The sequence below is a fragment of the Nipponia nippon genome, unplaced genomic scaffold, assembly GCF_047370975.1.
Source record: "Nipponia nippon isolate SJK-2023a ecotype South Korea unplaced genomic scaffold, ASM4737097v1 scaffold_2, whole genome shotgun sequence".
Classification (NCBI taxonomy): Eukaryota; Metazoa; Chordata; class Aves; order Pelecaniformes; family Threskiornithidae; genus Nipponia; species Nipponia nippon.
Genome location: NW_028262336.1, coordinates 112,704,360 through 112,720,120, shown reverse-complemented (window position 1 = coordinate 112,720,120; position 15,761 = coordinate 112,704,360). Strand labels below are relative to the sequence as shown.

General features: G+C 39.8%; 1 protein-coding gene across 5 annotated transcripts; it reads left to right on the top strand.

The window, feature by feature from the left end:
* Positions 1-215: 215 nt before the first annotated feature.
* On the top strand, positions 216-15,522 carry FDX1 (ferredoxin 1). Of its 5 annotated transcripts, none has more exons than XR_015704997.1 (5): positions 216-522; positions 6,392-6,516; positions 9,355-9,484; positions 9,924-10,072; positions 13,321-13,457. XR_015704997.1 is itself a non-coding variant. In XM_087758636.1 (4 exons), the coding sequence occupies exons 1-4, from the start codon at positions 350-352 to the stop codon at positions 13,433-13,435; spliced, it is 543 nt and encodes a 180-aa protein (XP_087614762.1). In that variant the 5' UTR covers positions 223-349; the 3' UTR covers positions 13,436-14,536. The 5 variants fall into 5 exon arrangements, 1 of the variants encoding a protein (XP_087614762.1); XR_015704996.1 differs by lacking the exon at positions 9,924-10,072 and adding an exon at positions 15,051-15,522 and having other exon boundaries at positions 223-522; positions 13,321-14,238; XR_015704995.1 differs by lacking the exon at positions 9,924-10,072 and adding an exon at positions 15,001-15,522 and having other exon boundaries at positions 223-522; positions 13,321-14,238.
* The last annotated feature ends 239 nt before the right edge of the window (positions 15,523-15,761 follow it).

Here is a 15,761-nt window from a genome sequence, read left to right as displayed (position 1 = left end):
GCTCCATGGGACCACCTTCCCGGGAAGACTAGGGATAAGGCTTGGATTTGGGAGCCACAGAGCTTTCACCGGCCTACAGCGTGGTCTGAGGGAGCAAGAGGGAAGCTGACGGGAGCCCCGCGAGCGAGCTGCGTCCTGCGCCTTTTCCGTAAGGCCCGGCCCCTTCCCTCAGCGCACCGCTGCGCACTTTGCGTAACCCCGCTCTTCCCGTCAGGGGGCGGGAAGTGCGCTACGTAGACGGCTGCGAGAATCGCCGCAGCTCGCGCCGGAGGCGTAAGCGCCGGGACTTTGCCCCCGCCCCTCGCCCGGTGCCGGCCCAGAGGCCCCGCGCTCCCGTGCCGCCGCCGCCATGGCCGCCCCGGGGCCGGCCCGGCTCCTCCGGGCCGCCGCCGCTTCCTCCCGCCGCTGGCTCTTCTCCGCCTCGCCGGCAGCCGGGACGAGGCCGGGCTGCGGCAGCGCCGCCGCCGTTGCTGCCGTGAGGGCAGCCCGGCTGTTCAGCCTCTCTGCCCGGGCGGTGCTCAGGTAAGAGGGTCGGAGCCGCGAGGCGCCGGGCGGGCGCCTCACGGCGGCGGCCGCCTTCCCGCCGCGGCAGCGCCGTGCCTTCCCGGGCCGCTGCCTGGGCCTCGGCGCTGAGGGCACCCGGGGCCAGCGGCCGCCTGTGGCACGGGCTGCCCGGGCGGGGGCGGCCGGGCCGGGCTGGCGCTGCCTGACCTTCCCCCGGTCGCTCGCCGTGCCGCGGCCCGCGGTGCCCCGTTGTCCCGGGCCCGCCCGGGGCAGGTCCCGGCCTTCTCGGCCCTCTCGCCGCCGCGCTTCGCCCCGGCTCTCGCCGTCCCGCCTGCGCCTGCCGTGGCGGTGGCACCGAAGCGCTCTGCGGGGGGACCTTCCACCCGCCTCCCCCCGGGGTGGCGCCGGGCGCCCTCGGCCGTGGGGCGGGCTCTGCCCCGCCGGGCTGTTCGCTGGCGGTGCCTGTGGGCCGGCCCGGGCTGGGCACCGCACCGACCCCGCGGCGTGGTTAAGCCACAGGGCCTATGCGATCTGGAACCCCGTTGACACAACTTAGAATCTTATGGAAAGCCAAACTAGGGTTCCTAACATTCAAACTAGTTTTCTAAAAGATTGTGACCTTATCAGTGTTGCTTTTTTGTGCAGTGCAGTGCTTGCCTTTTTTTTTTTTTTTCTTTTTTTCTTTTTTCCTTTTTGTGGAAGCCTGGCTAGGCTTGTGGTAGAAATACAGCACACCAGAGAGAGCCCAATACTGAAGATCTCACCTCCCTTTAGTATAGTTTTCCTTTACTGAAGAGCACTTGTGCATCTAAGTGCACAGAGTCTCTCCTCACCAGTATATATGAGTAGGTGTTTCAAAATGCATTACATCTGTAGACATTTAATATTCCACGGCCCACAACTATAGATTTGCAACTTAGTACACGTAGTCAAAGACTGTGTTTATGCATGACCTTCTGACTTGTAGCTTGTGTACGCAAAGATAGGTCAGAGCCTACAGTTAACTTTCAGTATTTAAAATACAGAAGTCTTAAAAGCCTGATTTACTTCGTTGCAAGAGAAGTTTCTTTGACTCAGAACAGGACCCATGATCAGCTGTCTGACATCAGTGGTGTAGCCTAGCCTGTTCCCAGAGGGTTCAGTAGTGCTCTTGCCATCAAAGCTGTTTCAATAGTTCACTTTTAAACTCTCCTCTAGGTGCTGTTTTACTTTGTTCCAGCAGATACTTTTAATATGGAGAGACGAACTAACTTTTTATTCTAGGGCTCCCATGTGAGACAGGTAAGTTCTAGTTTAGATCTCTCAGTGTCCCTGCTGAGTGTCTTAAAAATAAGTCTCCACTGAGTGAGTGCCCTGACCATCAGTTATTTTGAAGTCCCTGATTAGCAGTTTTTCATTCAAAAAATCAAAAAGTTTTTGTAAAGTATTGTCAAATTTTTAAAAGTTCCTAAAAATTATTTAACAGGGTATAATGGGAGGAAAAAGAATACTAAAAAGGGAAACATTTCATTACCTAATAGTAATGTAAAACTTGTAATCCCCCACTTCTTTCACAAACAGACTACAAGTTGGAATTTATCCGCATTCATTGCGCAAGCATACCAGCAAAAAAGCTCACGCAAGCAAGTATTTCAAATGCATTGTTTATATACTCTATGTCATAGCCTGGCTGAGTGAGACGGGAGAAAAGGAAAATCCTTGTTTCTTTCATATGTTAGTGTTTTCTCCACTTCTGTGCAAGTTATTTTCTTTAGTCCTACCATTTCTGGATGTCATATTATTTGAGACCCAGTTCCTGAACTTTATGCAGTCAGTCAGTGTTATTCCGGTAAAAAGATACATCATTGTTTGTGTATGTAAAATTAGCTGTATTTGTGCCTGGAGGATGAAGACCTAGCTGTATAAATCATCAGCTGAGGTGATTCTTATGAGTAGAAGTTACCAAGGGTTTTAGTGAAGCTTCAGGTGTTACGCTTTCATTTCCATTTCATTCTTTCTCTTGCTCCTTTTTTTTCCATTATCCTCCCTTCTGATTTCATGGTGAACAGTAGTTATCTCCGAATTCTTTTATACCAGCTTAGATAGCTGTACAATGTTTTTGGTGCACAACGTAATTACTACCTGTTTTAAAGATTAATTCAGATTTACAACTTCCATATTTTAATTGAGGCCTGTATAATAGTTTCATTCATTAAACTCTTCAGGCAATTAGGTAAGGCTGTTAGATTTACCGTTTAATAGAAGATCTGGAAATAATGGAGTTGGTCTCGCCATGTGCAACACCAGACTACAGTTGTTATCTTTATGCTTTCTTTGGAGGAATGCAAGAGGTGATTCTTAACTTGGAAGTAATAGCCAAAGATTCAAAAGGATGCTTCTTTTAAGGGGAAGAGGTAGCTGCCAGGATTGTTGCAGTACTTACTCTTTGTCCCTCCCATGGAAAAATGAGCAGCGTTTACAGTTCTCTGGTGCTCTTCTGTGCATTTGCAGTATGCTTAATTTAGGGTATCCTGGGGAAGCTTGATAACAAAGCTGATAGTACTGTGGCAACCATATGAAGAAATTAATTGTATTTTACATCTGGTGAAAAGGGTTCATTTGAGCGTGAATTGGGATATTTATGCTTTATGCATAAATATGTTTTGTTCTTCCTGATGATCCTGAGGCTAGCTATACTTGCATAGACCTGTCACGTGTTTCATACTAATTGCCTATGACTAGTTCACAGTATGGTGGTGTTTGTTTTTTGGTTTGTGTTGGTTGCTTTTTTTTTTTTCCTTCACGCAAACAATGTCTGGGTAGACAAAAGCCATGTTACTTCAAATTTATAAAGCCTAAATATTGTTTCATGCAGGTGTGATTATAATTATTTTTTTAATGGTATCTCCTAGTCATTGAAAAGATGTGCAAAGTGTGTGTTTCGAATGTCAGACTAGTCTGATTATTACGTACGTGCACTTCTGAAAGTATTTTCACTGCTCATGCTCATGCACAATAAAGCCCTGGTGATTTTTTTTAAATTAAACATTTTGGCTATGTGAAGAGTGGTAAAGATGGCAATAGCAGAAAAAAGGATCCTACTGGAAAGCTTAAGAAAGCTATCTCTAGCTTTATTCTGGAACTAAAATTTATTTATTTATTTATCAACCAGGGTGGATTAGGTCCCGTTAATTACTGTAGTGATCTTTAACAAAAGTCAGTGGCTTAGTGGTGGTACTTTGGTTTGTCCCCTTGCTGCATGACGCAGCAGTTAGGCACGCACAGCCACGGTGCAGTCCCACAACTGGCTGAAGCTAATGTAAGATTGTTACTACTGAAAACAGGATCCAACTCCTGTTTCCTCATTTTTGTTGTGGGCAGTGGCGCTTCTGTCAGTTTTGCTTGCTGGTTCAGCTGGGACTGGTTTTATGGTTGATTTTCAGCCAGACTAACAAAATGAGTTGACTTGTGGCAATACCAGTGTAAGGATGATGGCAGGGCGATTTGGAGTGGGGATCACCCAAAACCACATTCTTATATTAGAAATAGATTGGTTTAAGCTGACTGTGAAGCTTAGATTGTGTTATTGCATCAGAAAGTTGCAGTAACACAATTGTTTTAAACTGACGTAAATCTCCTATAACGGGCAGATCTGTGTACCGGTTCTGACATTCATATGGCCACTGACCTATGAAGGCTGGGTTTCAGCCAGTTTTGTTTGCAGACCTAGTTTACTGCGTGACAGTGTGAGTGCTGGAGATAGAAGGAACAAAGGAGGGAGGCCAGGACCGTTCTTTTTTTCCAGATTGAAGTGTAATCACACGTGAAGACAGTTTCAGGTGTGTTTTGAAAACTGGGAGGGAGATGACTTTGTCTTTTACAAAAGTTCTGGTGGTCTAATGGAGGGCCAGACATCTTGCTGTTTGGTCCATGTTACTTGTGATTGCCTCATCCTATAATAGAGGAAAAGGTATGGTTTGGATATTGAACAAATATTTAGTACTTGCTGTGTCTATGCCTTGAGCAGAGGATGCCCATAAATACAAGTACATCTTGTGTTGTGGCTCCTGTCAGGGTTGTGTTTGTCATGTTGACAGAAATATTTCACTAAATGAGAGTGTATTTTGGTGAGCTCTGGAAGGGCTTTTTGAAGCAGTTTAAAATTACACTGTCAGTGGTTTACTTTGGCTGTCAGAAAGTGAATCTATACCTTTCCAGATGCAATCTAAACCCATCGGTCTTAAACTTCCAGTGAAGGTGGTGAATTTTTTACTAGTATATCTAAGAAGTGGGTGCTTGTTCCCTTAGTTGTGCTGTGGGAGGTGTTAACACAGCAGAGGAGCAAAAAGAAGAGCCGAGTGGTAACTTAAACCCCTACAGAACGGTTTGCTGGAGGTGGTCCTTTGATATCACAGGTGACCGTGAAACATTAATTGTATTTTGTAAAGCTAGATCTTCAAGATTTCTGAATTTTATTGTAGTGCATGCTTCGGTTGCATTCTGCAGATCAGCAAGGTCAATCCTTCATTATCGATTATAATTTTGGAATGAATTTATAGTTAATAGTAGCTTGCGGCTGCCTTCTGGAGAATGGACTGGGGGATGATATGACAAGAATTGAACACGACATCATAATGAATCACGGCATGTACTGCTGCCAACTGAGCTTACAGTTGTGGCGAGTATATTAAGTGTACAGCAACAAACATTTGTTGTTTTTCAAAACAAGCTAGGACTCAGATTGCTAAAGCCACGTTTTCTTTTACAGCCAGTTCTAAGAATAAGCTGTTTACTGATGTTTCAGTATGGCCACTTGCAAATTTTTGCTGTAATATTCAGCTCTGCAGATTAGAGTTTTCCAGGGAGTGACTTGATTTTCAAGCTTGTATGCTTTCCATATGATAGATCACTGAAAGACCAAATTACGAAAAAGATTAAAGGTAATGTTAAGCATGCTGTTGTTAAACATGGATTTCACATTGAAACATAGATTTTTGCATTAGCTTCCAGTTGTTTTATTTGTATCTCTCATCTCTTGGCAGGTTTCTTTGCAGTCCATCCAACAAGTTTTTCTTGTTTTACTCACTTTCTATAGGAAAGAAAATAGTTTAAAAACAAACAAGCTGTATTTTAGTTATTAGTATTTTAACAGCTTTTCTTTAATTTGCATGTGAAATGACATAATATGGAACCATCAAAAAATATTTTTTCATAATAAAATATTAGGCTTAAGAAATTTTTATGCAGACTGCAAGAGAAATTTTTCTTAAGTAAACATAATTGTCTGAAAAGCAAAACCTTATTTCTTTGAAGCCAATGTCAAAACTTTGAACTTCACTGGAATTAATATTTACAAAGTAAATTCCTAAGAGAATCTGTGCTCAAAAAAAAAGCAGAATGCTTTTGGAGGATTTTCATTCTTGGGAGGAGAGGATAATCAAATTTTGGAACTAATAAAGTAAAATGCCTTAAACTCTAAGCAGAAATGGGAAAATTTTAAAATTTGTCCTAAATGACAACAATGAGAACAATTAAAATTTTATAAATACACAGGAAGAAAGGAGTGAAGCATTTAAAATGACCTCTTTTATTTGGTAAAAATACAAATATTGTGCCTAAATAAAATAGCTCCGAGTCTCTTCAGTGAAAAAGCAGCAGGATCCTATATAGCTTCTAGTGACAAAACACAAACCAAGTTGGTTTTTTTTTTTCTTATTTTTTTCATGGTCTCTGTTCAATGCAGAGCAGTAAATGCCTGTACCTGTTACAGCTTTTAAAAGCCAGTAACTGAGGTTTTTGTGCTCTTAGAGTTGATAGTGATTACTGGTTTAGTAGTATTCAATCAATTTTAAAGATTTAAAAAATTCTATAATTCTTTCTTTAATTCCATTATGTACTTTTTTTTCAGCTCAGAAGATAAAATAACTGTTCATTTCATAAATCGTGATGGTGACAAACTAACAGCCAAAGGAAAACCTGGGGATTCCCTGCTGGATGTGGTTGTTGATAATAATCTAGACATAGATGGTTTTGGTAAGTAGATTCACTGAATACTGTATTCAGTATCTAGAAATTATGTTCTATTACCAGTTTATTCATAAATATTTATAGAATCATAGAATCATTTAGATTCGAAGATCATCCTTAAGATCATCAAGTCAAATTCATAAATAAATATTCATTCACAGTTGATTTATAAAACCTAGTTGTACTTTATTTGGATTTTCTCTCCTTTTTTTTTTTTTTTTTTTTCCCCTGCAGGTGCATAGAATATTTTGGGTCAAGTTCTAAAAAAATATTTGGGGTGAGCCTTGCTTGAATGTTAAAGGAGGGGGATGTGGGAGTGCTGTCAAGGTGGAATCTGAAAGGTGCCACCTGCAGACGCTTCTGAGCTGAAAGGTTCTGGAGGCAACACAAAACTGGTGTATTTCTGGCAGTGTCTGGTTACTTCATTATTGCCATACTGTCTCAATTCGTTATCAGGCTTTTTGTAGCACAAATTGCTGTAGTACTTGAGTGCTAAGTGAAAGAAACAACCAAATCCATGTCAGTCAGCAGGGAAGAGCAAAAAGTTTAATTCTTATTAAAGGACTGGGGTAAAAGAGACCAATGTCCTAGTGAAATTCTAACTTGGTACAAGTTCTGTTTAAAATGAGAATAGGAGGAAGTTGTAACACCTCCCTATTCCTTCAAACTTTTGTACTTTCCATAGTTAGTTCCATTGAAGTTCTAGGATTCTGACCATGCAAAGCAGCGGTATTTGGTAATGGCAATTAAATACCTCCGGACAGGTATTTGCATGAACATGAGCTTAAGAATTAATAATACAAACTAAAGCAGAAGTGTAAGTACAATTTGCATGAGTGAATGCATACCATGGAGCGATTAGAGGGGAAAAAAAAAATAAGTAGGCTAGTGTAGCACAGTTTAAAATCTGAGGTGTGTTTTATTTAAATGCAAATAAATTTCACTGCTAGTAATAAAATGTTTCATAAGATTTTAAGTCTCAGACTTATGTCTGAGACAACTCTTATGTCTAGAGTTACATACATTTGGGGAAGAAAATTATCTCTTAAAAATCTGTAATGTGTTGGGATAAGTAGCTTTATGTATTACTTATTAAATGTGTCATATAGGCTTATGGCTAGTCTGCTTGTATTCCGCAGTAAATATTCTCTGTTTGTGTAAACATCAGCCACATTAAAGCATTGTGGTAAAGTAGGGGGGGAAAGGGGGAAGATAATGCTGTCAATAAACAGCAGCCAAACTAAAAATCGGAGTTACTGTAAATCTTTAATTACAATATATGCTAGTCCCATTTCAATAGTCATTTGCTAATGAAACATCATACTAGGGCAGAGAAATAATGCAGTATAAATAATGTAAAAATATATGTTCTGTGTTCAGAAAAAAAGTCATGAGGGAAAAACTGTAAAATGTAAATCTTACCTATTTACTTCTGTCACTAGGGGGCATCCCATGTGCAGTAGTAATAATAGAAATACCTTTGTGTAAGGACTTAAACTGTTGAATGATGCAGCTTCACTCAATTCGTTTGCTACTGCTAGCTTTACGGTTGCAGAAAGACCTTCCGCTGTTCAAATAGACTGGTCAGTGTTCTGTCTTCCTGCCCCCACCTCCCCCAACAATAAAACGCTTAAACTGCTGATACGACAAATTTTACATTTGGTACTTTATTTAAACTCTACTTTTTCACATGCATTTGTATGTACTAGAAGACTTCATATATTTTAAAAATCAAGTCTTTTAGTACAGTGTCATGCTCACTTTGCATATATGCTGTTGATACCATTACTACGTGTAATAGCACGGTGCTTTCAGTATGGTTCTTGTGGTCTGATGATGAATCCCACTGTTTCTTTTCATAGCAGTGGTTATACATGCAGCCTTGCTTCCCTTTGTTTCCATATGAGTACAAAGGTGATGTGGTCACAATAGTCTTGGTTCTGCTTTCCTGGAAATGAGTAAATAAATTAAACTTGGCTAATGTCTTACCTGCTTCTCTCTTAACAATTTAAATCAGAGGTGGGGGTTTGTGTGTCCCAACCCCGGTCTCCACACAAGTGTGAAGAGTTCAGCTTTCTCCTCCTCTTGAAGTTGCATGTTTCTTTTTCAGCAAAGTAGAGAACGTGGTGAAAGCCCTATACAGTGGCAGAGACGAATTTGTTAGTGTTCAAACTTTTGCTGTCCTGTGATGACCTGACTGCTCTAGCAGGTAGATGTAGTTGGTGGTTGTTCTGTTCAGCCCTAGCAAATTATTAGATCCTTGGCTCAGGCTGGATTGCCTAGTAGTACATGTAGGCCTCTAACACAGAGAAAACCATCTCTCTCTAGCCTCACTACCTTTGTTGCTGGGAATTAGTGTTCTGTTGAGTGAGAAGAAATACCAAGTATAAAACCCCACCTTCGTGTACTTCTGAGGAATTTTTTTGTATAGCAGGCATCTTCTGCTGAACTTCTTGAGGAGACCTTCTCAAAACCATGGGAAAAAGAGGGATAGAAGGATCAACCTTGGGAATAAATTAGTGTTGATTGACAGTGTTGTCTGCTTTTGCATTCTTATAGTGGAAAACTTTTCTCTCTTTAAATGGTAGAAAGGGAATTAGTTAAGTATTTTAAATAACTACAGCATTCAAGTAAACCTTAATGTTGTAGGAACTGTAGAAATACTATTGACAGTTGAATGCAGAGTTAGATATATGATTGAGGGAATATATGAAACATTTTATTAATCAGCAGAGATGGTTCTTGTATGAGACAAACACAGGATTTCTTCTGAAATTCTGCTGTAGTTCTGTAATTTGAAACTTGAATTTTCTGTTATCTTGATTTTTTTTTTTTTTTCTTTAGGTGCATGTGAAGGAACACTAGCCTGTTCAACTTGTCATTTAATCTTTGAAGACCATATATTTGAGAAACTAGATGCAATTACTGATGAAGAGATGGACATGCTGGACCTGGCATATGGCCTCACAGAAACGTAAGGCAATGTAACACTTCACTACCTCAAAGAATGGAAAGAAGGGTTTGCAGATGGGGCAGTCCAGTATTCTCAGAATGCCTTAATCAGCTTTTAAGGAATAGCTGGATTCTGTTACACAAATGGGACCGCCAAGTTTAAATATTGTTTATCTGAATTCATATTAAAAAGATGTCAGTACTGTTTTTGTAAACTGAAGAGTGGCACTTGCCATACTTGCTCTTCAGAGGTGTCCAACACAGAAGTGTCAGATACTGAAGTATGACCAAAAACAGAGTGCTTTCAACAATAACTTTGCCACTGCTGTCGTGTGTGAATTTTCTTGTTCTTGTTTACCTTTCCTTCTATTTTCTGTCTCCATTAGTCTGTAGCTAGTTAATGTATTTTACAAATGTGTTTACAATAGTATTTTAGTTTCGGTCAGATCTTCTTTTCACAGAATCACAGAAGGGTTGAGGTTGGAAGGGACCTCTTGAGGTCATCTGGTCCAACCCCCTGCTCAAGCAGGGCCACCTAGAGCCGATGCCCAGGACCATGTCCAGACGGCTTTTGAATATCTCCAAGGATGGAGACTCCACAACCTCTCTGGTATTTATGTATATAGATAAGATCCCCCTCCTGAGCCTTCTGTAGGATAAACAGTGTCCCCGCTTGTCATGCTTTGACTCATGTCAGAGTGCTCCTAGAGCACACAAGCCAGAGTCCCTTTGGGTGAAACTAATCCCAAAGTGTGCCCTAATGGGCATTTCGGTGCATAGGATTAGACTAGTGCTAGTCTAAAGTAACCCTCTGTTGTGCATCTCCCCCACCATCACACACATTGTAATTAGGGTGTCACATCCTCATCACAGACCCATTCTTAGTGGGCTGCACTACTTGCTGGTGTACACATAGCCTGCATCGTAGAACATACCCACATGAACAGTAGGCAGCTGTGCCTCACAAGGTTTCATAAGCCCTTTCCTTCATGCTTCAATAGAACTGCTTGTCAAAGTTTTTGAGAATCTTTCCAGTGATGTCAGAGGGCTTTATACCTGGCCTGTATAGCATAGGGTTTTTTATGTCTCTGCAAAGGAGTACACTGAATTAACTCGTTTATCTCCTTATACCAGTAATGGGAATCCTGTGCTAATCATTTCTACATGAGGGTACACTTTTTTCTCGCTTCAGCCAAATCTTAACTTTCCTGGGAGGTTGTAAAGGAAAAGAAGTCAAGCTATGAGAAACTTGTTTCAGCTGCTTTTGTTTTATCCTTTTTCCTGTCTCCCAAAAACATTTGCAATCTTGAAAAAAATCATAAGCCTACTAAGTGCGAATTTACTTCGCTCTTACCATCTGCCATGATTCTCCTACGAGTTTTTGGGTTCTGGGGCAAACCAGTTATCTGGTCTTCTGTGCTGATATAAACTTGTCTGATGGAGATGCACTACTAATGCTCTGTCATAAGTATAAGGATAAAAGCTCTTTCTTGTCAGTGACTCTTGATTTGGGAAGGTTTCAGCTACAGCTGCCATGAAAGTTAATGTTTTTTAAAATGAGGAGCTAATTAGAAAGGTTAAAACAAAATTGTTTTGAATAACTGCAGAATTGTTTTGAATAACTTTTTTATAGTGTCTATTAAATAATGGTAAGGAAAGAATTCAACAGAGCTTTTGTAGAGGGAAGTAACAGATATAGGAGTTCTTCAAAGGAGTCAAGGAGCATGAAGAAAGATCTTACAGTTCATATAGTACTTAGGCCCAGAAATCCTTTACTAAGTTTTGAATTGCAATGCGATAAGAGTAGAGGCCCTGTAAAGGATAAGTAATTGGTTAAAAAAAAAATCTTTTAACAAGGTAGAAGTATTTGGCTGTCTGTTAAGAGTATGCGATCAACAGTGTGATCTAAAAGTGATCGGTGCTAGGTTTTATGTAGAGAGCATATTTGTGAAAGACTTGGGAAAAGAGACTGAAGAGTAAGGTTTGTATATAGTGCTATGTTTCTCAGTGTGGTAAAATTGAAAACTCTCAGTGAAGACACGTGCAAGGATCTTGTGCCATTGAGTGATAGAAACGAAATTTGGTGTTAAAAGGAGCAGATAAATGCATATGGAGAGGTGAGTAGAACAGTGGTAACTTTGTATACTTGAAATAGGCTGTCAGCTAGCTAGTGTCTTTCCAGGAATGTCAGCGTAAGGTTTGGTGTAAAAAAACAAAACAAAACAAAAAAACCCACAACAACAACAAAAAAAACCTAAAAAAAAAAACCCTCAAAAAGGTAAATGGAACATTGGCAATATTAGGTAGGAACAGGTAGAAAACCAGAAAATACCATTATATGACAAAATGGGGATTCACCATATCTTTATGCTTGTGCAACTCTGACTTTCTGTTTTGTTGGTTTTTTTTAAAGTAGTAGAATTAGAGTAAATAAAGGGAAGGCCTATAAAAGTGGTTAAAGGTGGAATGGCTTTTATGCAGGGATTGATGAAGTCATCTTTTTTTGGGGTCCAAGCTTCTTCATCTTTAAGGGGTGGGGGAATCTGGTTAAATATCTATAAAATTGTAAATGCTGTGGCAGAATTTGAATAGGAGAAGGTAGTTTGTTTCTCGCAGTGCTATTCAGCGCTGCCTAGTTCTTTTTGTACTGCTGTGTAGCAGGCTTGAAACAAAGGCCAGTGTTATTTCACATGACGTGAATCCATTGCCACACTGCAGAGTACATATGCAATTAGCATTCGTCATTAGTGAAAAACAGACACTTCAGTCAAATTAAGCCTTACAGGCAATGCTACATATAAATATCAGCAATCACGTCTCTCTAATAGGTTTCATTTCTAAAGCTATTCTTACAGATTCATATTCATGAGATGAAATCTTCTGGTAGTGTATGTACTTACACATACATTCCAGTAATTTGAAGTTGATGTATACAGTCATTTACATAAAAGTATTACTTTCGGGTGTAGTACTGAATTGGAAGCTTTAACAACTGTTGATCACTACACGCTTGAAAAACTTCTGTATAGATATTAGTGTAGTACCGTTTTTTATAATATCTCTGCCTACGTTCCTGTACGTAGTAATTATTCAACTGGTGCTACAGAACATTGCCCATTCTTGCTGACGTTTAAGTATTCTATACTTAAGTACCAAGGCATGGACATTGAATTAAAGATATCCCAGCAATAAAAGCGGCTTGTGGTGTCGGCAGAATTTTGTGGTGGTATTAAATCTTTTGATTTTAATTGCTCACAGAAGATTTTTTCATGTTGAATGATAGGTAAAAAAATGAAGGGTTGCATCTCCTCAGGTGCCATGAGTATTTTGTCCTTCTCCTTCCTGTGTTTCTTGTCTCTTTACTCTTACCTTTCTGGCTTAATGACCTAATCTTGAGTTGTTTAGTTTGAAAACATTGGGCTGTCTTCAGGCCCTGGATGGGTTAGGCTATGCTTGCTCTGAGGCTTTCATTCAGATTCATTGCCTTCATCTCTTCAGAGATGCCAAATGTCCATTGGGAGATCGTGTCATTCCCTGCACTTGACTGAACTATTAGTGAACCACTGAAAATGAAAGAGCCACCCTTATTATATGTTACCTCAGCAAGTAGGAAGTACTCAGTGTACAACTTTCCAATGTACTGAGCTATGTTCCTTAACGTAAATCATGTTTATTGCCACTTACATCTTTGCATCGATGTGTGCAATTCACTACTGGTCTTGATTTAGACCATGCACAAGGATGGCTGTTTCTAGATCATAATGTGTTTGGGATGGCCAAACGTTGGCGGCATAAGGAGTAAATGCTGTTAGATATATGATTGGCTAGAACTAATGACAATGTTGTATTTCCCTACAGATCACGTTTAGGCTGCCAAATCTGCTTGAAGAAATCGATGGATGATATGACTGTTCGAGTACCAGAAGCTGTTGCTGATGCTAGACAATCAGTAGATATGAGTAAAAACTCCTAAAAGAAAATATCGTAGGGGTTTTAAAGAAGCTTAATTATTTTTATAACTTATTTTTAAATGTGTAATTAAATATGGAAACTTTACATAATTGTGAGTTATTTTATATGACTATCAATATTAGATTAATGCTATTTTAATTTTCTTTATAGAACCTCCTATATTTTTACGCTTAAAATGCAATAATACTTCTTATAACTGATCATTGGATTATAAACGTTAGCAAGTGTATTACAGATTTCATACAACATTATTCTGCCAAAACCTTTAATGAAAACTGGATCACTTCTACAAGACTTCTAAAAACCCCTGGTCATTTCTAGGTTTCAGACCTGGATATGTAAGAGAACAAAACTTGTAAGACTGTATAGGGTCTTCTTAAAGTGTTGTCATTAAAGATGGTATACATTCAAGAGCCAATTCACATTCTCGGGAAATATGATACTTCCTCAGCAAATAGTGGATTTTCAGGGTAAGGATTTTCCAAACGTTGGAATCTTAATGAGATGTGGCAAATTTTGTCTTGCAAAAATACTGTTAAAACCATGAAATCTAGGGGCCAATACAGAATGTTGGCACCTGCAGCTTAATTGCTGCAGTGCATCTCTGTTGCCTAAATCAGAAGTCAGTAAACCTCAACTGTATTCACGTTTGACTACACCACAAATACGGGGATACGCATGACTTGGAAGAGTAAAGCCTCGGAGCTGTCTAACGGGAGAGCATAACCACTGGAGGTAGATGTAAATCCTTGCCATTCTCTGAAGATGGCCGAGCTGGGATTGAAGAGGGCAATGTTTGTCAATGTAAGATTTGTTCTGAAATCTTTATCCCTTACTTTTTCAGTTTGCTCTTGTTCAGGAGGCAGCCTGATGTTAGCTAAGGCATTCAGCTTGAAGAGATTGCTGGATTCTGGGCCTTGCTCTCAGGATCATTTCAATAATGGTTGATGTGAAATGACCAAGTAATTTATTCCATAAAGAGGGTAGGGAAGACCCCCATGGTGGGATAGCGTGTGGACTGACGATGAAGAGCTTTCAGTTGGATCTTGTTTTAGTCTTTCTAAAGTAGACCAAAATAAAATAATGTCTCTAAGATTCTTTATTATTCTCTCCGGTTTTTGTTGCCTGAATACTTAAATGGTTGTCACTAATATAATAGTTATTACCCTTATAAGGTTATTTTAATACTTTGGGGCATATTTATATATATAACATGTTTATTTACATTTGAATGATCTAATGCATTCATGAATGCCTTATTTGAACGGGTGACAATGACATCTAGACATCTTTTCTTGCATTATTGTATTTATGGGAGAGGGGAAAAATATTATTTTTCCAGTGTTGAATATTGGGATTATTTTAAGCTTTATAAAGAGGAAAAAAAAAAGTCCCTCTTTGTAATAAAAAGAAATATTTTCTAGAACTGTATTGAAAATGGTTCTAGTTGAGATTCTTTGATTTCTTCTCTGAGTAGCTATTACTTTTGTTTCCTGGTATTCCCTTTGGACTTTCCCCTAAAACAAGATATGCCTAATGTGGTCTGCTCAGAACTTAATCATACAGGGTTTTCAGAATACACTTCCTATCTCATCTCATTCGAAATGTGACTTCAGAGCTGAAATTTCCTGGCTTTTTGAAAGACGGAGAGAGCAAGGCCAGGGAGAAGGGTGGAAATAAATTGAAGAAATGTTCTGAAGATACTGCTGTCTTTCTCTTCAACTGCTGTGACTCTAACCATAATTTAGAGGTTACCCTCCCACAATCAGGCGCTAAGGTAAATCAATTCTCCCTTTGCATTGCCTTGAGTTCATTTATATACACTAATTATTATTAAATCTTGAACTTCTATATTTTACATGAGATTCAGGTCTTTAGCTTCCAAGAGAGGGAACTCAGGTCATAACCAGATGTACTGTGCATTGTTACATAGGAAAGAAATTGGAGGTTTCAGTACAGCTGTGGGGTTTGGGGGTAGGTGTTGGTGTTTGTTAGGTTTTGGGGTTTTCTTGGTTTTTGCTTTGGGTTTCTTTTGTTGGGGTTTTTTTTGGTTGGGTTTTTTTTGGTGTGTTTTTTTTTTTTTTTTTTGCTTACAGCACCAGGCACTTCTCCCTGTGGGAGTCTTGAAGCGCTTCACACTGTTAAACAAATCTGAAATGGCTCTCATGCGGCATTTTTCTTTCTAAGCCAAGGCTGTTTCATTGTGCATTCCCTGTGACGGCTTGTCATTACAAAGACTTTGACTCTCCTGTAGTGTGCCTGTGGAAGGAATTATTTAGCACAGCAAGGCAAAAAAGGACACTTCAAAGTTCACTTCGAATTCTAGA